This window comes from Chelon labrosus, assembly GCF_963514085.1.
Source record: "Chelon labrosus genome assembly, chromosome: 17".
Classification (NCBI taxonomy): Eukaryota; Metazoa; Chordata; class Actinopteri; order Mugiliformes; family Mugilidae; genus Chelon; species Chelon labrosus.
This window is the reverse complement of record NC_140350.1, coordinates 19,898,327-19,924,073: the sequence shown is the minus strand read 5'-3', so window position 1 is coordinate 19,924,073 and position 25,747 is coordinate 19,898,327. Positions and strand designations below refer to the sequence as shown.

Sequence of the window (25,747 nt, the reverse complement as noted above, 5' to 3'; positions counted from 1 at the left end):
GGGTTTGATTTGGCATGAAGTGCCCCCGTCAAGTTAATTAGTTTCAAACGTTTTGTCTTCTTCTGTTTCTCATGGATCATTGTAACGCACACGATACCTCCTACACACGCCGAGGGGCGTCGGCCATCGTTATACACAGGTTTTTTTCCCGTGACATTAGTTGCATTTGATTTTCATAACCACACATTCCAGGAAGTAAGATCAGTGTGCACGAAGCGGCGATACTGTACGGGGGCGTACTGTGGCCCTGCACTGTATAGTGGCCCCAGTATCAATTTCAGCAGCAATTTAGGCCAAAAGATGAGCGAATGTCTTCATTTTTTTAAACACTGGGTCAGGATTTGGGGCCTGAAATAGCTAGCAGGGCCCCGCTGTTCCAGCAACACTACATGTCAAGAGCACTAGTTTTTTAATTAGTCTGGGTCCCAGGGTGACGGGCTACATTTATCACTCGGGTCCCAAGCCTAAAATGTTTAAGCACCCCTCCTTTGCGGGGAGCTAAAGTCAACGCAATGTCAAGTGGAGCCTAATTCTCACAGTCCTGCCCCAAAATACGAGGCGTGTTTTATATGAATTTAAACAGGCTGAAACTCAATATTGTAAAATGAATTTGCACAGAATTACAAAAGGACATTAAAAGCAGATTTGTTATATTTCTGATTCGGATTTCAGGCAGGACGTTTGCACACGCGGCACCAATAAGAAGCTCCTTTTTCAAACTGAGGGACGAACTTGCTTTCATCTGCCGCGAGTATGGGTGCGAACAGGAAATAACACAAACAGGAAGTACACAAAGTGCGGAACAAGGAGCGAGATGTGATCTACGTTATATAAATATGTAGCTCAAGCTAGAGGAGGCGGGTTTCTATATCTGGAGAAGTTTAAAAGGCTCAGGCTGTGTCTCCAGAGAGTCAGTCAGTTCAAGAAAAACACAGACGAGATCTGGAAATAGAAAAGTCACTTAACCGCTTAATCTGCAAAAACAAAAGTGAAAGAATTTATTCGGGTTAATGAACAGGAGATAAAAAGAAAAGACGCTCACGTGGCGTTTCTTAGTTTTGATTTTGGTATCGAGGCCAATAGGCGACTTGTTTATGCCTCATTTATATCTGTGCTGGATTGTGGAGCTGTCACATGTATGCATGCGTCCTCTCGATGCTTAGGGTGAAGTAAACATCAAAGACGCTTTGCCACGAGCTGCAACTGCAGGAACTAATCTATGATAATGCAGATCTTTTTCTGAGATGGTAACTCTTGGAGCATCCACATTGTTGGAAACCCAGCAGGGACATCAGGTTCACAGGTGTTTCGCCCCTTAGCCTGTACACCTCGCCTGAGTGGGGCAGCGAAGACTGACTATGCTTCACCTGCAGAAGGGTTCCAACTGTGGGCTCTCTTCAGCCACACCCATCTTGAGCTGGGTGCGGCTGCTGCGGCTACGTCCCTGGTTGCTTTCTTCAGCTGTTGGGGCTTCAGCCCGACCCTCTGGAGGAAGTAGCGCACCGATTTTGCTGGGAACCCGAGGCAGCCGACTTCAATGTGGAAGACGGTTGCGTGCCACGATCAGGTCTTGGTATTTGATTTTTTTCAGTAGGTGGGATGTGTCTAGTCTCTTTTCCCAGGGCACAGGGACAAGAGGCTACGTTGTGCTGTCTGCTGCAAGCTTTATTAGAAATTTAAATGCCCAGGTTAGAGTGCCTGCACTGTCCATCCAATGACCACCGAAAGAAGTTACTGTCTTCACACCAGTGCAAATAAATGCCTTCTGATGTGACAGTCCTGCGCTAAACCTTATCTTAATGAAGGTTATGGTATGCAAGATTCATTTTAAATCACACAGAGAGCTGTCAATTCCACTGAGCTTTCATTTTGGAGGCTGTGGACATGTTTCTATTATTTTGACAAGCCCCATTTTCAGTCAGTGGTCTAGGCTGAGTAACAGAAAGTGTTTAAATCAATCCAGTCTGCACATCCTCCATGAAGATGGGATTTAGTGCCGGTTTGCTGAATTCGAACGCATCGTTTTCACTCGCGTACCTATTGTTTTGGCATGTTTGTTGAGTGTGTATAGCTCTCCCGTGTTCACATATCACCTAAACCTTTAGGAGTGTTTTGAAATGAGGTGCACACATCTGCCCCCTGTGTAATCCCGTTTATTGATAACTTGTCTGCAGGTCTTTTTTCCTTCATCGTGGCCTTCTTCACTTTAATCCGAATGCTCTCCCGGTTTATAAAAAAGGTTATAATCCTAAAACCTGTGGAGCCGCTGAGAAAGGCGTGCTGAAACAGTCAAGACGAAAAGAAAAAAGAAAAAAAAAAATCCTGACACGACGTTGGATTAAGCAACAAGTCTGCACTTCTCTGCGAAGCTTCTCTAGAACGTTTTACACGTGATTTCTGCAGAAACTTAACATCAGCTCGAGGTGCGGTTAACAGTTAAGGAGGAATCATCGACATGCAACCACCGTGCCATGTTATTTTTTCCATCTGATAGACAAAAGCGTCGATGCCTACACTTGCTAAACAGACGTCACAGACGTTGAATGCTTGCTGCCGCCGCTGCAGCGTCTCTTAAATGTGAACTCATGGGGAGAAAAATAAGCAAAGATTCCGAGCTGCGGATTAAAGTGAGCCATCCCTGAGTTAAAGCGTGAAAGTGCATGAATATTTAATGCCCTGCTTATGATTAATTTCTGAGCAGAGTGCAACATTTGAAGGTTGACTCAACGAATACCCCGAAGAGCGCGTATTACCCTGCACTGTTTGCATAGGCGTATAATGATCGAGCCAACGGCTTTCCTCGGAGTGTGTTAATTCTATCTCACTGGAGCAACCCCCCCTCCACTCCCTCCCTCCTCTGAACTGTGGCTGAAAGAGCTACCTGTTGTCTGCCTGCTTCCCACTTCTAGTTTTCTCCTGAGTAAGCATACATTAGGTGACTCATCAGGAACGGCTGTCTGCCAGAGCTCCCTGGAACAGAGTGTATTATTTCAGCATCAGTGTATATTTCAGGCTGAGAAGGGAGGGGAGCAGGAGGGGAGGGGGGGTAGGAGGAGGGCGCGGGGCCATAAACCTAATGGGTTAGTTCACTCAATAAAGCGGTGACTTGTATGACTTGGAAGCTGCCCAAAATAAAACATGCCCGCTAGCGCTGCCGGCGGTTTCTCTCCGGGAATCTGAGACGAGGAGAAAGTGGGAAAAAATGTCTGAACGTTTTAAGGGCCCGCGTTCGGAGTTGGTTTGCGAGTCACGTGTTTATTGTGGGCGTCCCAGCCACAACATTGTGACCACTGACAGGCACACGGAGGCAGCGTGAAACTTTGCTCTGCATAAGCATTGTTGCAGACCAGCCACACTGTCCAAGTGCAGACAGCGCTCGCAACAAATTTGAGCAACACAACGAGTTCGAGGTGTTAACTTGGCCTCCACATTCTCCACGGTTTCATCTCTAACAGCCACAACATTAAAACCACTGACAGGAGAAGCAGTAACATCTTGTGACAGTTAGGGTTAGGGTTAGGTTAGGGAAATGTTTGGACCTGGCATTCGTTCGCGTGGACGTTACTTAGACATGTAGCACCCACCTAGACCAGACCAGGCACCCGATGACACTCCTTGATGGCAGCAGCCATCCCCAGCAGGATGCAGCCTGACACAAACACACACACAAAAACACTTTAGGAACAACTCAAGAAGAAAACATGAAGAACGGCACTAGGTGTTGACCTGGCCTCCAAATTCACTAGATCTCAAACTGATCAAGTATCTGTGGGATGATCCCCAGAGGTCCCCTTCCCTTAAAGGCCCCCCTGTTGCCAGACATCACAGTACACCCTCAGAAGGCCCATGTCCATTCTCTGATGAGTCACAACTGTTTTGGAGGCACAAGGGAGACCTACACAATATTAGGAAGGTGGTCATAATGTTATGCCTCCATGCAGGAATTAAAGGATCTGCTGTCTTGTTGCCAAATACTGCAGTGCACCTTCAGAGGTCTAGTGGGGTCCACGCCTCGACAGGTCAGGGAGGACTTCCATCATTTTGGGCAGGTGGTCGTAATAATTTGTTCATGAGAAAAACCCTGTTGTTTTTGTGAACAAAGCGTGGGGAAGACTCGGGCCTTGTTCTGCCGTGTCAGAGCGTGAAACTCTTCTTCTCGACACGGCCCGTCGAGGAGGAGGTTTCGAAACCTCTCGCATCAAACTGACACTGCGTGGAAATGGTATTACAGCGTTCAGAGCTCCGTGTAGAACGGCACGAAGAAGAAACATGTGTGAAAAAAAAAAAAGGCAAAGAGGGAGAGAGCGTCAAGAACCATTTGTCAACTTAGTTGTTCAGAACGTAAAGCCAACAGAAACACTCAAGGCTGCAGCCTGACTCATTCATCATTAGGTTTTATTTAATTTAATTTTTTTTTGGTTGAACAGATGTTGAAATTTTGGTTAACCCGAGAGACCCAATAAAAAAAAATGTTTATTTGGAGCAAGCGGGGTGTTTAAATCTTAATATGACATGAGAAACTCTGCCTCCATTTCAGTTTATTGATTTAAACCTAACAGAGACGTCACTAAAAGTCAAGTTCACAAACACTTCACAGAGAAGCCTTTAGTCTGGTATCTGAGAGCGCTCACCGTTCACTTCATTAGCTCCTGACATGTGGAGGACGACTGCAGTCGATCTCCCAAGGTAACGCAGTCCTTTTGTCAGCTCTCGTCTGTCACACTCAAACAAATCTCCCGTCTAGATCTGAACAGACATTCATTTCATCTTTTCATGTCGTACTGTTCCAACCTGTTCCGTCTTTCTTCTTCACGCACAACAGCTGCGGGATGAAATTCAGATGTTTAGACAACTGGATAATGATTTGCAAGGCTCTCGTTTTTCTTTTATGTACAGGATATGTTCAACATGAGCCTGTTTAATTCAGTTACGTGGGCTTTTTGTCTACTCTAAACATGTGCATGCATTTTAGTTTCAATGGAAAACAACAGTGGCGTGGTGGTTAGCAGTGATGCCTCACAGCAAGGAGGTTACAGGTTCGGATCCAGGCCGACTGGGGCCTTTATGTGTGGAGTTTGCATGTTCTCCCTGTGTCTAGGTGGGTTCTCTCCAGGTACTCCGGCTTCCTCCCTCCGTCCAAAGACATGCACGTTAATTAGGATAGGCTCCAGCCCCCCCCATGACCCTTCACAAGACAAGCGGTTACAGAACATCAGTGGTTCCCAAACTTTTCACAGCCCGTACCCCTTCAGACATTTGACCTCCAGCCATGCACCCCCTACTCTCACGCACTTCAGACTCCTCATCGCTGTCCGTGGCTATGCTAGCAGCTTCGCTAGCCACATCTTCACTGCTTCTAGCATCCCGGTCAAAGTTAGATATAGAAGTTGAGGAATAGCCTGGGTTGTTGTCGCTGGCATGTGCTCCTTCGCCTGTGGGCTGACTGGTGGTAGCAGCTGAGGTCTCTCTGGAAGAGCAATCAATCCGTTTTAGCCATTTATCCATTCTTGGCGGTTAGCCGGGCGACCTAGTTTACCTCAGACTGATGACTTGACAGCTCTAATGACAGAAAGTTATTAGAATTGCCGATGGCATAATTTAAAGACCCAATCAAGAACGAGATTTGCTTGTTTCTGGAGGGAAAATAACTGTAGCGAGTATAGCTATATCATCAGGAGATTTGCACCTACACTCACAGACGTTTCGGGGAATCGGCGTCTTTTTTATTTAGGTGACCTAACGCTAGCTACATTAGCAGCAACTGATACACAGCTTCAAAGTCAGTTGTCCTTCAATCTAGATATTAACATAATTGACTCACATGAAAAACAGTCTTTTGATTTTTCGTTTCAGTGGAGAATCAGAAAATGAGAAAACAACCTGTTGTCCGTTTTTTCAGTTTCATAATGTAATCAGGCTGAGTTCAGAATCAACTCTTTTGCGTACCCCCTACGTCACTTTGCGTACCCCTGGGGGTACGTGTACCCCAGATTGGGAATCGCTGCAGAAGATGAGTGAACAATGGAAAACAAATGCATGAAAAGTATTTTTCTTTAACCGTTATCGTCTCAATAAATTGCACATGGAAAGTTTTCTTTGAGGTCGTTTAGCTTTTTTTCTGCCAGTTCACATAAATATGCAGAATATTCAAATTTATGAAGCTGGTGGTTCATGTAAAAACGTGTTATATATATTTATTTATTGTAATTTTTTAATGTAGTTCAAATTGCACGTGAACTTGCAGCAAATCGCCAAGAGCAAGCTCTTCATTCTGTTCTTCTTCCATCTGTCTGTAATCATCCGTTTCTACCGAGAAACAAAACCAGCGACAGATCGGTGAGCTGGTCCCTCTCCTCCTCTGTCTGTCTCCCTGTGCCCCTCTGACTTCACGTTGTGTTTCCTTCCTCTAGAATCCCTCTGCATATCAATGACTACATGTCAAAACAAGCCCCAAATCCTCCACCGTGAGTGTGAGAGTGAGGGAGAGTGGAAAGGAGGGAAAGGAGAACCTTTGCAGGGCACAATCTGTGCAAAGAGAAGAAAGGCGAGACTGCACCACTGCCCGTAAGCCTCTTTACACTGACTGCAGGTTAAAAGTCCAGTGTTTCTCTGTGATCATTCCTGGCAGATTTCACTCAAGAAATTCCTCATCTGTGAATTTTACATCCTCTGGTGAAGAAAGAAATGTGGAGAGATGCTGGGAAGCTTAAAACTGAGTTGGCCAACCTATAATGCACGGTTACTGGACGTGACTGACTATTACAATGAGGCCTTCCTCTCAGCAGACAGCAGGAAAAGAACAGGTGTACGTGACATTAAAGATGGCTGCATTACATTTGGACCCCGGTGTCAGTGTCAGGCGCTTTGACAAGTCGAAACGCCCGCTGTCAGACACATAAATTCGTTGACCTGATGAGCATATGATCTGACATCGTAGTTTTTTTTTTGTGTGTGTGTTATCGTACAGTTAACACAGCCTATGCACAAAACATTAGTTGCACAAGGTTGGTCAAAAAGCATATTGTCATCCGTAAATCCCTGGATGTGATCTGGCAGGAGATAACCTTCTTTATTTGAATTGCACCCACGGATGCCATGTAAATTTCAGATTCCTTCCCTGTAGTGGACGAGGTTTAAAAAAACCAAACAAAAACAACACAATTACTATCTACAGGCCATCAGGGTGCTGAATCACTGACTGACATTTAAACATACATCATCTCATCGCAGCATGTGCACATATCGGTGACAACTTGACATTTGCACACATCTTTTGCATGTTTGTACAACGTAAACAACATTTGCACATTCCAGATGTAGCACTGGCACCGGGACAAATGTTGCACAACTAATTGCACCTTTTATTCTGACTACACTCTATTTTATTTGCTTATTTTCTATGCTTAGAGTAAAGTTTAACTCCTTTGTTTAACTTTAGTTGTTTATTTTAGTTGTGTGAAGGGGAATCGTATAGATAGATAGATAGATAGATAGATAGATAGATAGATAGATAGATAGATAGACATAACACATAACACATAAGACGTTTATTTAATCCCACGTGTGGGAAATTTCCTTGTTCCAGTAGCACAGAATTTGGCAAAAAAATATATATACAGAAAGACAGTGACGACTTTGAACAGAGAAAAGGTTATCAAAAAAGCACAAAAAGCACAAATACAAAAATTTTAAAAATATATATCAAAAAATATACAAAAGAATGACCATACTCTGAGAAAATATAGGGAGGAGAAATAACTAGAAAGTATAAGACATTCTGTATGTACAGTGTGGAGATAGATAGATAGATAGATAGATAGATAGATAGATAGAAAAAGTGTGAAAAAGCATTTTTTTCATTATATGGTACCGTATATATTATGATAAATGACACATTTATCATTTTGCATAATTTCAAACTTATCAAGAGACTAACTCCATTATCTAATACACAGAAAACGGCCTACATGAAAAAATAAAATATTAAAAAATCAGCAGAAATTTACTGTGCAGTCCACTGTGTAGCCCGTTATGTTAGAAATTAAACAATAACACCTAAAAAACATTTTCAGGTTTCAATAGTCACTTGATAGTTGCATTCAAGTATAATTAGAGGCGCCACTAGGTGTCGCTGTTTAGAAACGCTCTTGGCTGAAGAACAGCTTCCGAGACCATCTTGGAAGACCGGAAGTAGTGTTTGTTGACTCTACCGCAAGAAAGCAAGATGTCTGCCATGGACGTGGACGATTTTCTTCAACAAAACAGAGCGGTGGCTGACCAGGTGGAGACTTATCGAGGCTACTGGGAGAGCGAGAAACACTGGGAGCCGAGGAGGGAGTTCATCCTGCGGAACATGAACGACTTCGAAGACGAGCAGGTGGACCAACTGCTGTCTCTGTCCATGGTCTGGGCCAACAACGTCTTCCTCGGCTGTCGGTACGTAAACACAGCGTGTTCTCATGTCTCTTAACGCAAACGTGTTCGTTCGTCGGACAGTTTTTAAAGCACACTCCTCCTAAATAGCCCAATTTAAAACCGCCACACAGCTACTATTAACTCGTTAACCACTGTTTAGCATTTATGCTAGGTGCTTAGCATGTAGCTTTAGCGTAACATTTGCCACACTCATCAATGAATCCAAACAACGTACGTATTTAGTCGTCTATCCATTCAGAAATAAACTGATGCTAAAGTTAATATTTTATAAATTGCAATTTTGTGTAATTTGCCCAACAATGTTCTAGAGATTGACGTCTTCTTCGTTTTGTGTTCAGCTAGTGTTAATAGCTCACTGCTGCCCCCTGTGTCCACATAGAGGCCAACAATAAAAATAGCCTAAAGATTAGGTTTTTATTTTTGTCTTAAAAACATTAGACATCCAAAATAAAGGCTGCTTTTTGTTTCTTAAGAGATCAACTTAAAATTATACTTTCCATTTAAATGACGCAGACCTAAATCCACTGTCCGTCTTCTGTGCAAAATTACAGCAATCAAGTGTTTAGATTGGTTAGACTACTTTTCATTTGCTTGATTTGACGTTTCTTCCTAACTACAAGTCTGATATAAGTGTGGCGGTATAAAATGTGCTTTGACATGTAGTGGAGTGAATCGTAAAAGTTACCATGTATAGTAAATTACAGTAAAACACAAATGTCTTAATATGGACCTAACGTCTTTCTTGATTGGTGGCAGGTATAGCACAGAGCTCCTGGAAAAAGTGAAGGAAATGGCTGAAGGCATCGTGGTGGAAGACGCGCCGGTCTTCAAAACAAGAGACGAGATCATGAAGAGCCAACAGGTACGAGTGAAGACGCCAACGCCGAGACAGACGTTCACATGGTGACAGAAAAAAAAAAAAATTCCTCATGTGTTGTTTTTGTTCTATCGCAGAGTCGATGACCACATCAGTCTCGGTTGGATTAAGGCGAATAGCGACTCAGCTGTCACTCCAGATCAAGATTTAAGAGGGCGGACAGCATTTCGACGGTTTTTAATGGATTTGGAAGGAATGCAAACATCAAGAAACCTTTTTTATGTAAAGCAGAAAGACTTTTTTAAAGTGTATAGAGGTGGTAAAGATGCTGCTGGTAGTGTGGAGGCTCATACATTTTTTTTAACCATAATTTTGCATTTTTAAATGTACTTGTTTTTATTGTCTAAACTTGGATAAAAGATGACATGAGATCTTGTATTATTGTCTGTCTGAAGCAGAATAAAAAGCTTGCGTATTCTTATTGTGGGGTTGCATTAAGTTTTTTTCATGAATACAGTAGAAGATTGAATTGTAACATGATGCTGTTAATGACTGGAAAATGAAAACGGAGCAAAACATATCAATATTACATTGCCTGGCCAAAAAAAAAAAAAAAAAAGTCTCACACACACTAATATTTCGTTGGACCGCCTTTAGCTTTGATTACAGCATGCATTCGCTTTGATTCGATTCATTTTTCACCAGGATCTTGTATTGATGATGGGAGAGTCTGACCACTGAGCAAAGCCTTCTCCAGCACATCCCAAAGATTCTCAATGGGGTTAAGGTCTGGACTCTGTGGTGGCCAATCCATGTGTGAAAATGATGTCTCATGCTCCCTGAACCACTCTTTCACAATCTGAGCCCCATGAATCCTGGTATTGTCATCTTGGAATATGATCCATTGATGGAATAACCTGGTCATTCAGTATATTCAGGTAGTCAGCTGACCTCATTCTTTCGACACATAATGTTGCTGAACCTAGACCTGAGCAACTGCAGCAACCCCAGATCATAGCACTGCCTCCACAGGCTTGTACAGTAGACACTAGGCATGATGGGTGCATCACATCATCTGCCTCTCTTCTTACCCTGATGCCCCCATCACTCTGGAACAGGGTAAATCTGGACTCATCAGACCACATGACCTTCTTCCATTGCTCCAGAGTTCAGTCTTTATGCCCCCTAGCAAATTGAAGCCTTTGTTTCTCCGGTTAGCCTCAATGATTAGTGGTTTTCTTAAGGCTACACAGCTGTTCAGTCCCAATCCCTTGACTTCCCTTCACATCATACGTGTGGAAATGCTCTTGCTTTCACTATTGAACATAGTCCTGAATTCTACTGTTGTTTTTCTTCGATTTGCTTTCACCAAATGTTTAAGTGATCGCCAAACACGATCAATCCTTTTGATTGAGGAAGACGATGGTTCTCCACTATCCTTCCAGTTTTTAATAATGCGTTGGACAGTTCTTAACCCAATTTAAGTAGTTTCTTCCATCTCCTTAGATGTTTTCTCTGCTTGATGCATGCCAATGATTTGACCCTTCTCAAACAGACTAACATCTTTTCCACGACCACAGGATGTGTCTTTAGACATGGTTGTTTAAGAAATGAGAAGCTACTCATTGCATCAGTTGGGGTTAAATAACTTGTTGCCAGCTGAAAGATAATCACCCATGCAGTAATTATCCAATAGGAGGCTCCTACCTATTTGCTTAGTTAAATCCAGGTGGCGACTTCTTTTCTGGCTAGGCAGCATATATATGCAAGCTTATTGGTGGCCTAAAGTACAGGCTGAAAAAAAATCCTCTCATTAATCAGTGTCACAGTTTCACCCAGCACGGGAGCCTATTATTGGAAGTAGTGTATGTTACTGGTGTGCTAATGAGGGATGAATATAAAAATATAACAAAGACGATGACATACTGGAGGAAAGAATTCACACACAGCAACAATAAACCCATGTCAAAGTCTGAAAAATGTGTTTTATTATGTTTATACAGCATATTGTAATAAGTATACATTTCTTGTTTAATTCACAAAATTTTTTATAACATATCCCTTCAGCTTTATTAGGTGAAATAAGTCACGAACCACGATATGACCTTTACTGTCTAAGAAAAGAGGAATTCTGCTCGATGATGACTGATTAGTTAGGGTGGAGGTGGGGCCGAGTTTGGACGATCCAGAACAAATGAAGTAGGAGACGTACGCGGGCGTGAAAACAACTTGAGCCTTCAGAAAAGTCTGTCGTCACACCGTTTCAGAAAGGTCCACACTGCAAAGGAGTCAATCCTAGTATTGACTTAACCCCGGCTTAGAGCAAAAAGAAAAATGCATTTTATCCTCGGCTCGTCAATTTATACGTCAGCCGTGTCTGTTTAAGAGGAGGATGGAAAGCACAGACGCGTCATTCGGGCCGACACACGTCACGGGCAACAAAGCATTCGCAAGTGGGAGAATCAATTCATTTTCCTTTCATGATTACGTAACCACAACCATCGAAGGTTTAGTCTAGAAAATGACAGCGAACATGATGCAGAAGTACAGTCCAGTCTGTTTTGTCATTTTTATTATGCCGTAACCATAATGAAAATGATGTGGCGTCACCACACTCTGCTGAATTCCTTCCATCTGTAGCTGCTACACATATTTTCATTTACATTTAATAAAGAATGACCGTTGCTTATATTTACTTTCTCCTAGCATTATCTTCTACCTCATCTTGGAGCAGAAATGATTAAAATAAAAAAAGTTAGAAAGATAGCTAGCCAGGGAGTCATGATTCATCAGCGCAAGGGAGACTTGGCACTGCTGCAGCGTGTGACGTCCGCCGGCCCAAACCTACAGTGTGGCTTAAAATAAACAGATACGCTGGAACAGACTCGGGGATTGTTCTTTTTATCAGCTATATCTGCGGCCGACTTGAAGAATAACGACGCGACCGACTCTGAAAGGCATTTTCACGGGGTTTTTATATACTTTCAAAATATTTTGGTCATCAGTGCGCCCTTTCCGAAACAGCCAAGTTGTGTGCGCACCGGCTGACAGCACACACACACACACAAGAAGAAAAAAAAAGGGGGGGGGTCGGTCTGTAAAACTCAAACACTAACAGCATCAATCCAATCCAATAACAAAGATATATTACAAATTCTGTTAGCAATAACTTATTTCACAACATGCAATAAAAAAAAGTAAAATTAAGGACAAGAAACACAAATATAAGAATTTTTTTTTTTCTTCCCCCCTCTCTCGTTTTCCTAAAATGTATTGGCAAGCAAGTTATAATGTCCATTCTGGTTTGGTTGTTTTCAGGGTGGCACTTGAGTTCTTCTGATATAGTTGCTGTTTTTTTTTTTGTTTTTTTTTGATGATTTAAAAATGAAAGACTGAAGTACTCAGAACAACGAAGAGAGGTCGATGGAGAGAAGAGAAGAGTAGAGGAGTTCAGACGTCCACCCAGCTCTGCTCCACGATGGCCGTCACCCTCTTTTCGTACTCTCGCTTGTTTTCCTGATAGAGCTGCGCCGCCTGACTGTTGGCTGGGCTGTTGGGGTTTGGCTCGTCCAGCAACGACTGCGGAGGGGAAAAGCGTTTAAAAGAGTTTAGGAACCGGGACGGATTATCTGATCAGGGTGTGAGCCACATTCGAGGGGGACAAACGGGTAAATGGGAGGGAATTAAACTAAAGCGAAAGGCGGTCAAAGCAACAGACCTGGATGGAGGTGAGTATGGACGACACATCGTATGTGGGGCTCCAGCGATTCTGAAGGATGTCTAAACATATACTGCCATCAGCGTAAACTGGTAAACACACAGAAAACAAATAAAAGCTTCAGAAAACAGATCAACAAGGCAAGTTATTACATCTATGTGCATACATTTCACTATATTTAATTAAAATATATATATATATCTGGACCAGATTCTCTTAAAACTAAACAAACCGCATGTAAATGAACAACAGAGTTTTAAGTTGATGTTATTGCTTTATTGTTTCCCCAAAATAATTACAATGTTTGTATCTACATAGACTTAATATTAACATAATCCTGCAGTACACTGCCAGCATTAACATACTAAATTAATTTAGTTATGGACTAAAGAGGAGAACATTAATGAGGAGAGAAGGAGGAACCTAAAACCTTGAGACTGGATGCACAAACTGTGCAAAGAAAAGACTACAACATCAAATATGTATATTTAGTTCATATACATACACACTGTAGCTTTCAATCGGTGAACATAGGTGTTTGACCTGTTTGTGTTGCTTACCATTTGGGTGAAACATTCTGGAGACAAATCGAACTGTGGGAGGCTTGTTTGGATACTCCTCTGAAAACTCTATCAGAAGCTTAAATGTTCCTGCAGAGATAGAGAGGTAGGGTGGAGGTGGGGGGGGGGGGGGGAGGCAGAGCGAATGAAAGGCAGAGGGAGAAGAGGGAGGTGAACACAAGTAATTTTGCAAGGAGAATACAGATGTGGAGGATTGAGGAGGTCGTAGAAAGTGAGAGAAACAATTACGCTGCTGAAAATGTCACAGCTCAACGAGAGAGAGAAGTAAGAGGAGCCTGATGACTAGCGAGAGAAAACAATGAACCTTGAATGAGCAATTCTTACGTCTGGCCTAATTAAGAGACAAAAAAAAGGTGTGTGTATGTACAAGTATGATGTTATGATTGTATTACAAAAGAACACAACAGTTTGTTACCTGTCAAACCACTACTCAACTACAGATACTGGTTATTTCATGAAATAAAAGGGTTCAAAGCAACTACTCATCATTAACTCACTGCTTGCATGTATCAGCTGATGTTAAACTTGTTCTGCATTCATTTGTTTCTTTGTTTGCTTTAAATTTTTAAATATGCAGCATTGATTACAGATATTAACTTGTATCTAAACGGCTGCTTAAGGATGCCCATCAAGGGACTGATGTTGGAAATTAGCTTCAGCTATAAGCACGTGCATAATACACCAGACGCTGCGTCGTCTAGTTTTTCTGTACTTGTCCCTTACAAATAAATAATGAAATAATTACCCGACACACATCAAGTGTAACACAAAGAAAAATGCTAACCCTGCCTTTAACTTATTTCAGGTATGTGTGTTTAAATCCAGATTGGATGAGAATTGGAGAAATTGTTTTGTAGAAATTATATCTTACTCTGGGGTATTTTTACTTACTGAGGATTCAAGCTACAAATTAAAATGTTCTCCTCAGTTAATATATTAGGATTATTCTACAATTTAGTACCGAACCAATATTACTAAGAGAAGCCCGATTGATTTGCTAGGATGTAAACAACCGAGCAATGCAAGAAAAAGATAAAATTACTGATAACATTTTAGAAGATCCTGTGTTCAAACTGTAGAGGTAAATGTTTAAATAATAATACAGTCCCTACAGAGTTCATCTCACATAAATGTAAACACATCCTCAAACCTTAAAGCAGAAAGACGGCTTTTAAAAACTTATATTCAATGTGTTATTGCAGTTCGATTGAGTTCACAGCCTTAAGAAAATGTGTCACTATTCGAATACTTAGAAAGGGCAGTGAAAGTTAATTAACTTATTATTCTATGCCTTACACTGAGATGATTTTATGTATGTTTCAACCTGCAGATATACAGAGTGCTCATTTGAGAGCACGTCTCAAGTATTAGGACGCTTGTGGAGATGCATTTTAATGTCAGGTGGTCATAGAGCAGGTCATTTGTGAATTTGCGATTGAATATCATGGCTGAGTGAGGCCTTTTTTAGACATAAACTGACTAAAAAATGAAAAAAAAACATCGACTTCCCTGCAACTGTCCAAGACAAAGTTAAATTAAATCCAGAGCTTGGATAAACACGAGGCTGCATGTGTTTAAAATAGATCAGGACGTACCATCTTCAAATGGTGTTCCCACAGGCCTGCAGAGAGAGAGAAAGAGACAGGGAGAGAGAGAGAAATAAAATTATTACCATGTTCCAAAACAATCCCCACTGCTAATCCCCCAGCAAGACCTTTTCTTGTCCAAAGTATAACCATTACAATCTATCCTTCAAGGACTACACAGAGTTTTTTAATTCACTCAGCTCTTCACATCCATCCAGTCTGAGTTAAGGGGCCAATTAAAACAGCTGCCTTCGCATTTCTGGCAGCTTTCCCTCTGGATTAGGCGAGGATCTATTATCAAGTCTATTTTTATAAACAGGAGTATTTCTCCGGTTTGTTCTTGTTGCACTTTTCTTGCTCTTCGTTTGGTTTTCCTCTCTCCTTTTAAGTACGCAAAAAGTACGTTTATGTCATCTTTATTTTCTTAATAACACTTCCTTGCCCCATCAACTATAGCTTCATCAGCATCTTCCAGCTCACTCCTCCATCAGCCTCCTGCTGTGACTCTACATGCTGATTTTCCAGACTCCTCTGTGCAACATTCAGGGCTGTAATCATTTTTTTTTTTTTTTAAAGCAGGAGCACGAGGAGAATGAGAATACAACGGGGTGGGTTGCAGAATCGGTGCATCACAATCACAGTGGCACAGTGAAGACGGCGGGGCGGAGTTGGGTTTAGTTGGATGTAGCATGACTCACCCAAAAATAACAGCGTTCCAAAGCATGATGTTGTTCTCTGACGGTGCTCCGCTCACACCGGTAGGAGGATCTTCTTGAAGTCTTGGTAAGAAAGAGAGAGAGAAAGAAAAAAAAAAAGACATTAGGAAATAATACAAAAGACACGCAGATGACAGCTGCAAGAAAGGGGGCAGTGAAGGAGGAGACAGAAACGAGAAGAAAAGAGCAGAAAGAAAGGCAGACAAACAAAGAAAAGTGAGAGGAGGGATGGGGACAGATGAAAAAGAGAAAGATGGCAAGCCAGTCACCGAGAGACGAGGATGGGTAAGAGTGCGAGGATTTTTAATTAACACCTTGACTGCAGAATAATTATCAGTCAAAACACAAACCCGCATCAGCGTGACTTTAAATAGGCAGCCAGCCCTTCAGGATCAACCACGCACTGTCCATCCTGTCCATGTGTGAGACTGTGATCTCTGCGAGCATCGAAGTCTGAAGCTTTCGACCATAAACAAGGGTCAGCGTGGACACCCGGACTGGTCTGCAGCTACGTGCCCCCCATTTAAAATAAACTGTGGTGCCATGTGTGCTCCGACACCTTTCGATCATGATTAGCAGGAACTTTTTTAGCAATTTGAGCTACTTTAACTCATCTACTGGATCGGGCCACACCTTCTGGTCAGACTTCACTCCATACACGCTTCTCTCTGTCTATAGATCTAAAGCTTTCAGCAAAGCTCCAGTATCTGTGTTTTTCACATGTTATAAACACCCTGCTTTACAGAAAAAGAAGCAGACGGCAGGAGCGGTAACAGGAGAGAGGGAGAAATGTCAACTCTTCTTTTTTGGATTGACGTCCACTGACGAATTTGTGAATCACAGCTTTAATAAGGGACTGTTAACGTAATTTAGCAGGCCGCTTGCGACAATTAAATGCCCAAAAGTACTTTTATGTTCAATTAATTCATTTTGACAATTATCCACTTTGTAGTGAAACCAGTTCACCAGTTTACAGCTACCTTCACGTTTGAGAACCTGGATAAATTGTTGTCCCTTTTACATGATGACTGGCGTCTACCTTGAAATCAATAATGGTAAACCTCAAGGAGTTTAAAAGAATGACATGTAAAAAATGAGATAATCACAGACTGATTAAATCATAACTGATAATAATGATTAGGTGACGTTGCGCAAAGAAAACTTCACAGAGCCGTTTGACAGACAAATGGCCTCTGTGAAGTGCAGCGTAATAGAGCCACAGCAACCACTGCCTAGCAACAAAGGCGTCAACAAATCAAAACACGCCGGTGTCGGATTGAAATACCTTTCCAGCTTATTAAACTACTGATCAATTAATACACAGTGACAATATAAGCAAAGCGCGGAAACGATCCGAGCTCCTTAGAATTTACTCCGTCGCCTCGCTCCCTGAAAAAACCCCCGTGGTACATGACTGTGTCGCGTTAAAGGTCTCGCTTCGGATCGCCAACGCATGTAGGCCAAGTCCAGGAATCACCACAGACTATTTAGGCCTACAATCCTATGCCTAGTGGAAAAGCTGGTTTAATAAGAGCTTACAGCTATAAAACAAGGTAGGCTGATTTGTGTGCGAGTGCAGATCCACGTCCCAAGTCCCTCGCTGCCGGTAGACGGACCCACTGCAATTAACCTCATTTACGGTAATCTGCCTGAGCTCCGTGCCGGTAGACGGACGGATGCTCCACTCAACTCGTCTGCTTGATAAACTCATAGTTGCTTCGTTTTGCTCGGGACCTGGAGAATTATTGACACCAGACTGCTAGTTGGCGAAAGTATGGGAGACGTGGTTGAGCGCATGTCAACAAGGAAATAAAGTCATGTGTCATGGAAAGTACCAAACAATCTGTGGTTGTAACTTATGTAATGTGACGATTTGTGGTTTCATGTTTGTGAACTAAACATATTTATTGGCTGAACAAAACAAGACATCTGAATGTAATAAAGTTGTTCTTACATGGAAACAGGGACTTAAATTATTTTCTGTAATTTAGCAAAAGAAATGAATATCATCATCTTGACAATAATTGCCCAAGCATAATTCTGTTACTAACAACTAATTATAAGTTGTAGCCAAGGAAAGCCTTCAAGCCAGCTCTGTAACTTCAGTACATGCAATTAAAACAAAGGCAACTTGTTTGAGCTCCATTAAAGAGGTTTCACCACGCATTCAAATGGCTTTTCTTTTGTTCTAACTGAACTGCCGGAGAGTTTGGGTTTCTATTTTTGTCTAAATGCTCTTAGTTTAAGATATACTTGACCTGATCAAGACACACAGTATGCAACTTACCTGCCTACTGTCTGCTAGCCGAGATCTAAATCAGCAAACAAGCTGATTCTTGACCAAAATATTCGAAAGGAGTGATAAGCCTGAATAATAATGAAACCGAAGGTATTTGGTTTCACAATGCAAGTCACTTTAAAAAACATATCTTTGAAGAAGAAGAAGTGGGGCTTTATTTAACATAATCTGCCGAAATTATTCACCAAAAAAATATATATTTAGGCTCCACAACAACAAGGCAGCGTCATTTCACAGTTAAATTACAGATCCAAAACATCCAACTCAGGTTCGAGAAAGATACTGTACTAGCAATTTGACTTGCATATCAAACCACTGAGGTTAAGGAATAGCCACGCATGACCGAATTCAATCAGCCGACCGTGATGTGGACACGCAGGCTGATTCAAAGCATTGTGTGTGTGGTTTTTTTTTCCTCCCTTGCCTCAGTGTTACAGTTTACCACCTGGGGACGACTGACACAGCAGAGTAGAGTTACAGTGACACCTTATCTGTCCTGCTTTACCGGCTGTTCTTAGTAGAATAGCTTGGCATCTTTTTTTCCACTGACTGTGAATCACACACACACACACACACATAGTATGGGGTGCCATATGGAGCAAGGTAACAGACTGTGGATAGCAGGTATTACAAGCAGGCCCCTGCCAGCTGTGATTCACCCAGGAAGCCAGCACATGTTCTTTATCACCATTTTTGCACAAGAAAGATGCAGCGATCAATGTATGCGAGGTTTGAAATGAACAAAAGGCATCAGGAAAAAAGGTGACAGGGACACGTCTGTATGCTAAAAGATGTGGAGCACCACCTGACCCCCAAACCCCGAGTTGTGCAACACCTGCAAGCCACGTTGCTCCCAGAGGGGACCCGAGAACAACATGCTAATGGCTGTTTGAATACTTCTGCCCATTTAATAACGCCATTTAAGCCCGGAGCATGCAGCCTGTGCGGAATAATGAAGGTAAATCCTGTCACATTTAGCTTCTAATCTGGGCCAGTTAAGCCAAGACAAATGGTGTTTTGTGCTGTCCACACGGATTTATATCCAAGCAGATTTCACCTGCCACTGTAAAAGCCCCCAGATAGCTTTAAAGAGCACTCACTCCAACAAACAAACAAACAAACAAACAAACTGGTCAGGAATCAGAAATTAAACGACCAACGTTATTCACTGGGCACAAAACACTGCATTAACACAAGACTACCTTCTTCTGATAGCAAAAAATAACAACCAAAGCATAATTATTGGCTTTTATCGACATATATAACACGAGTTGCCGAGAAAAACATCCTTATTCATCACTTTCTTCACAATAACTCCTGTCCGGCTCTGTATACACACAGTATTGTTAGCACCAAGCAGCTAAGCTAGGTTCGTCGGCTAACGTTAGCTAGCTAGCTAGCTAGCCAGCAATACACATACACACACACACACAGAAGAAATGACTGCCAAAACGCTGCGGTACCTTTTAAAATCTCTCATAAGCCGTCTCCTCGCCGGGGTCGACATTATTGGAAACGTGTATTTATTTAAAAAAAAAAAAAAAAAAACCTAAACCAGGACCATAAACCGAAAACTATCCGAAACCAAATCCGGTGTTTCTTCCGCTTGAAGCGCTTTTCTTCTTCTCCCAAAACAACTGGCTAGCTAGCTATTTAAGGTGACGTCGGTTGCTTACAGTGCTGTGGCCAACGGAGGTACAACCCCTTTTATGTCAGAGTCGATGTGAGTCGAGGTAGAAATGCTCACTATAACTGTATTTCTGCTGCTTTATGCTATGAGATACACCCAGTATGCTTTATCTTGGTCTGTAGATAAAAAAAAATCAGCAGGTTAAGACGCTGGAAAACAGCAGGGAGGTATTGAACACATATAAATATTCCTGGATGTTTAGTAACTATCATTACTGATACTTACACTACATTTCAGTAATATTTAATATTCTTAAATCTATTAATTATGTGCATTTTTCAACTAACACACTCCTGCATGCTCCTGCCATGTGCTGTCGGTTTATAAAACTACCTTTTTTTGCTCATTTACACAAGAAATATATAGCTGTGAAGAGATGGAAAGTGGCCAAAGTCAACGGTTGGAGTGTAACCCCCCTCCCCATTATCTTCCAGCTGCATACATATGAAGAATCGAGTGTCATTCATGTGAAAGATTTAACTTTCGGAGCACGTAGAGGCTGAATAAGAGGGGTCCTAGAGTTGAACCTTGAGGAACCCCACGCCAGTGTTTTGCTGATAGGAGACCTCCAAGAGATTTTTACCCAGTTCTGCTAGTTGTTCTGGTTGTATTGAATGGTTTATAGGATTAGTAAACAGTAGAAAAATACAGTAATACTACAACTGAAATTGCTTATTGCCGGAATAAGTGTTGAGCATCATCAAGAGTTAGGAAGGAAGAGGAAGTGAGGTCAGTCCACACCCCAGAATAAGTCAAAAAATAGAAAATACATACAAAATAATAGCTTATTATTAAAGTACAGAAGTTATTTAAAGATGTATACAATTCTCAAAATCTGAGTTGGCATTTTCGAACACAGGAAATATCAGTAGCTTTGATAATGCATTGTTGGTGTTACCGGAACAATTAATTAATGATGATATATGATTATGATGGCATGATAATGAAAATAAATGTATGTAAATCTGAATCTGTGTATCTATGCATCTATCAGTCTATCTACGCATTTCACATAAGGATCGGATTTGCCCGTTGTCACGGTAACAGCGTAATTCATCCTCCAACTTTAAGAATAGTCACACAGTGAGATGCAGGCCACTCTGAGCTTCAGCTCTTCAGCTCTTTTTTACCTTTTCTTTATCTGTGAGATGAATGAATCACGGTTTACTGGAGGTTTACTGTATATATTTATTATATTATGAATGTGATCCATTTAAATATATATATATATATTTATGGATTGAGAAAGAAGATGCAGCATGGCATCTAATAAAGCCTAATTTACCCACTTTGACTTACGAACTGGTGACAGGTGAAAATAAAAATTGATGTGGATCTAATAATCTCCTCAGCTGTAAGTGGCTTATTTTAAAATCTAATCCGTCTGTAGCTAATGCACTCTGGCCGTATGTCCCTGCCAGTAAAGTGATTAACATTAAGCTGAGGAAGAAAATATGGACTGGCTTTTGCACGGTCAGTATATATTTTCAGTAAATTATCAGGTTTACTGTAACAAGTGTGATTTTAGTACCTGAAACTCTAGCACTTCCTGTTTAACTCTCATGATGTTCATTCGGTAAAAGACACAGAAGAAAGTTTTGTGATTATTTGCTGATGTGGGATCACAAACCTGGTGTGCAGCAGTCATCCATTAAAATTATGATTAACACGAGATAACACTTAACTGCCTTTGCTTTCATGCTTGCACTCTTCTTGGATTAGGACAATACTGGAGGCCTTATGTAAACTCAACACTCAGACAGGGAAAAAGAAAGGAAAATATCTCTCTGCCAGTGTCGTCTTATATCTTAATTATGTGTGTTGTAATTTTTCAGTGGCGTTCTTGGTTTTGTTGTTATTCCTGCGAGGGAATTATTAGAGTTTTAATACGTGTTCTGTTTCCTTCCAACAATCTTATTACATCCTCCCCAGTAATTACATTTCATCTTTTGCCTCTTTCTTTTCTTTTCTTTTGATTTGTTTATTTTTCATTTCCTGTTGACAGCTTGTCTCGTCTCTTGTTCTCTTACTTACGGGCGTCTCTGGACATTTTAATTAACTTACCTGGAGGGTTAATTGCACATTCACACGGCATGTGTGACTCTGATGGCATCGATGCTCATTATATGTATGCAAATTACTGATTATATGATGTTATCGGTGCACAGGTTCCTAGAGCAGAAACAATCATCTGAAAAAAAGATTCATTCAACTTTCAATCAGTGATGAAAATCATTCCTCAATCGCTGCTTTTCTTTCCATTATTTGATAATTAACAGAATATCTTTCAGGTAAAATTAATAGATGTTAGTGTTCGTTGTACATTTCTGGCATTGTCTTCTGAGATAAATTAAGAAGATGCTCTGAAGAACGATCAGTGATATAGTAATAAGTTGCAGTCCTAACTTTTTCTGCTATGATTTTTGAATGAACCTGATGCTCAAAGCTGAAAAACAAGGCAGTGAGGTTATTCACACTGTTCTAATTGGTTGTTCTTTGTCTCTTCTCCTTGTAGGAAAAAAAACAAACAAACAACAGTAGGTGCTGCAGAAACTGTTGCAAAACCTGACAAAGACCAGGGTCACATGACGCCGCAGCTCAATAATATAAGTCACATATTGAGTTAGTTAGAGCACCAGGCCCACGGCAATCATTTTCTTAGCTCATTTCACTGAAAGACTCAAGATTGCAGCTATCGATAGACCCAATGCACTGTTAGCCTGTTTCACTATTGCAAGAATGTAGGTCGCGCACACAGACAAAAGGTCCTGGCCGCAGTTTCCCCCAAGAGCTGGGAATGAAAAGCATGTTTCTTTATGTTACACAAATCACATTTACATCATGGGCTCTCTGTGGGAGGAAATTGATTCATACATGGGGTTTCATCAGCAGCAGGAAAGTCTACGTGATAAGTGATGGCTATGAAGCTGATTGTAATCAAGCTTTTTTCGCAGTGTTCTGTTCTTGACGTAGTAACGGCTCGTTTTCTGGTTCTCTGTCTGGCTGCTTTGTGGAGGAAAAGGTGACCCCCTATCGCCTGTCTGAACAGAAGTCTGGATCCAGCCAAAGTACGCAGGATGAGAGTATCACTGCTGAGCTCAGGTGCTTTTAATAGAAAGGGCAAAGAAATGGCGCATTGCTTTCTCACTCTCACCGAGACACAGAGAGAGGCAGCAGCGCTTCTGTTTATCTTTCCCTCTCATACCAACGCACTGTTGTATGAAAGGAAAGTCGTGGTTACACCCCAAGAAAGCAAAGAAATTCATCTTTAAGCTGCTTTAAAATATATACATAAAACCATTGAATGAACAATAATAATGATTTGACGATGTTTTTCTGGTTATTAATATCTGAAATCTGCCAGTACACTTTGCAAAGTATGTTGGTTGAACTTCATTGTGCTTTAATGCACAATCCCCTCCCTTCCTCCACCTCGTGTTCTGCAGATGGGGAAGTCATTCAGGCCTTTTTACATCACGCATCAGTCTCTCTCTCTCTCTCTAATGACCCATTAGTCTCCACAGAAACCTGCTGGTGGCGGCTGGAAGACTCCAGTCTGAGTGTTAGGGCTGGGCTAGGAGATGGAGCAATCAACATGTGCAGCAGTCATCAGCACTAATGAGGAGCAAAGCTTTAGGATGGTACAAGCTAATTGTCTCATTAGGGCTTTCGACGTCTCGATGCATCTGCATGGGCGATGGTGGTAATTAAATTACACAGCTGGCTGGGTGAGTGTTGGGACGGTCGGTCGTGCCCACGAACCGCTGAAGCGTCACGGTCGGGTTTCGGGGTCTGTGAAGGGCAAGTACGCTTTCAGTTTGCTAGATGAGGACAAATTTAGATCGAATGGAGCCTGTCCCAGCTGTCATTGGGCGAGAGGTGGGGTACACCCTGGACAGGACGCCAGTCTATACTGCAGATCTAACACAGAGGCACGGTGGGAGGAACCCACGTAGACACAGGGAGAACATGCAAACTCCACACAGAAAGGCCCCAGTCAGCCGATGGATTCAAACCCAGAACCTTCTTGCTGTGAGGCATCTGTGCCATGTTAGCACATTATTTATAATTAGACACATGCACATCTGCATGGACATTAAACTATGTTGAGAGCACCACTTTACTTGCAAATGCAATATCATGGAAGCACTACTGTGGCTGTAGACTCATCCTCTCTTATCATGTAGCCTATCTCATGGTAACATAGACCAGGATGTCTTGGTAAAACATTATGTTCATAGGGATTAGACAAGGGATTAGATGAGTATGGTCTCCTTGTCATAAAAAAAAATCACATAGTAGTAACGCACACACACTCTTTAGAGAGAAACTAGTCAAATCAGTCAGTAAGTCTTTGGACAATGGCAGTCCACCAGCTTTAGACCTTTCCTCCATTGCTAACTAACATGTCCCTCCACCATTTCCATCCCAAGACTTTACTGTGAACAGATTTAATTGGTATTTAATTGCATGCTGAAATAATGAAAGGGATTAAGCACGACAGAGGAAATTCTCTTAATCTCTACTCAAACTGCAGGAGTCTAAGCAGTGGAGAGTGACATCTATGGCCGAAGACCACCACCTGAATATATATTTCTTGTGATTTGAGTGTCCTGATCCATAAAAAAGGGACCATTACACAGGTAGCAGAGCACTCCTGTATTTGTATTACTGCTGCCGTGAAAAGCTCCTGCAATAGGGGACATGTATACACATATATATTTGAGGAAGGAGTTGCAGCTCATTACTCTTTACTGATGCAACAGTCGGGCTTTTTGCAGCAATAGGCTTGAAAAACAATGGAGCTGTGAACCAAACCCCGGGTGGCGTCAGAGTATCAGAGGCGGAGAATGATATTAAATGAACACATGTGCGTGAAAGTCTACTGTTGATCTCTGAAATGTCACTTTGGTTGTTCCATCTATCTGTCTTTATGCATTTTCCTGGTCTTTGTCGTCTTTATCTGAGACAAGGATTATGATTTTGCCTCAATACGTGATGACAATCAGGCGTTTTTTTATTCCCTGATAAAAAAAAAAATGAGAGAGGCTGTTGAAAGAGTCAGGTAAACAAAGATAATTTTGACAAAATTCCCAGTAACAGTCTCTTATTTACATTACATTAACATTTGCACACAGTACAATATTGAATGTAAATGAAGACGTCTGTCCTCAGTGGAAGAGGGGACTTCCTCGTTGTCACCAGCAGAGGGAGCTCTAGATCTGGACCAGTAACCTGCTGTTGTCATGGTTTCATGTCTCCTGGAGACACGGTGCTGGATGTTAATTGGTGGGAAGAGAAGGAGAGGGAGGTGGTGGAGGTGGTGGCTGCTCCCCTCTATTGCTTTTTGTTTTATAGCTGCATCCCTATATTTAGTCTCACACGCTAAAGAACATTTCACTCCAAAATAAGTCTAAAAAGATTAGCTGGGAAAAAAGTGACGAAGTGAAGATTTGACAGTGGAACATGAACAAGAGCAGCATGTGCCTTAAAATGCAGTATGACGCATATTATTCCTAGGTGGCACATTGTCTTTTTTTTTCTTCTGTATGGATTTCTGATTAATTATCGTGTGACTGTGACAACATTATTTCCTAAAAAGGGATTTTTAAAACAACACATTTGTTTTGCACGTGTGAAAAAAGCATCCTCAATAAACTGTCAGCATCTTCTCCGTTCAGTTTATATCCGTCTCTCTTTCAGTCAGTGAGTCTGTCGTTTTTTTTTTTTTTCTGTATTTATAGCTCATCATTCATAGCATAGTGGTCACATGACCTCACAATGCACCACTGATGTAATGTTATGTATGCCTATTGTTACGCAACCGGTGGCTGATTTTCAGAGGGGTGCATACCGTACCCCTGTCCCACTTTTGTTGCAGGGGTTTGACTTATCATGTTCGCC

The 25,747-nt window shown here is 41.6% G+C and overlaps 2 protein-coding genes across 2 annotated transcripts; one reads left to right on the top strand and one right to left on the bottom strand.

Moving 5' to 3' along the window:
- Nucleotides 1-8,162: 8,162 nt before the first annotated feature.
- On the top strand, nucleotides 8,163-9,734 carry cdkn2aipnl (CDKN2A interacting protein N-terminal like). Its single transcript, XM_084564159.1, has 3 exons — nucleotides 8,163-8,436; nucleotides 9,193-9,298; nucleotides 9,391-9,734. Exons 1-3 carry the CDS (start codon nucleotides 8,225-8,227, stop codon nucleotides 9,397-9,399), a joined length of 327 nt encoding a protein of 108 aa, XP_084420285.1. The 5' UTR covers nucleotides 8,163-8,224; the 3' UTR covers nucleotides 9,400-9,734.
- Nucleotides 9,735-11,156: 1,422 nt separating this feature from the next.
- On the bottom strand, nucleotides 11,157-19,804 carry ube2b (ubiquitin-conjugating enzyme E2B (RAD6 homolog)). Its single transcript, XM_084564634.1, has 6 exons — nucleotides 19,617-19,804; nucleotides 15,837-15,917; nucleotides 15,148-15,173; nucleotides 13,532-13,621; nucleotides 12,972-13,060; nucleotides 11,157-12,832 (listed from the first exon to the last, which is right to left on the bottom strand). The coding sequence occupies exons 1-6, from the start codon at nucleotides 19,658-19,660 to the stop codon at nucleotides 12,704-12,706; spliced, it is 459 nt and encodes a 152-aa protein (XP_084420760.1). The 5' UTR covers nucleotides 19,661-19,804; the 3' UTR covers nucleotides 11,157-12,703.
- Nucleotides 19,805-25,747: the final 5,943 nt, after the last annotated feature.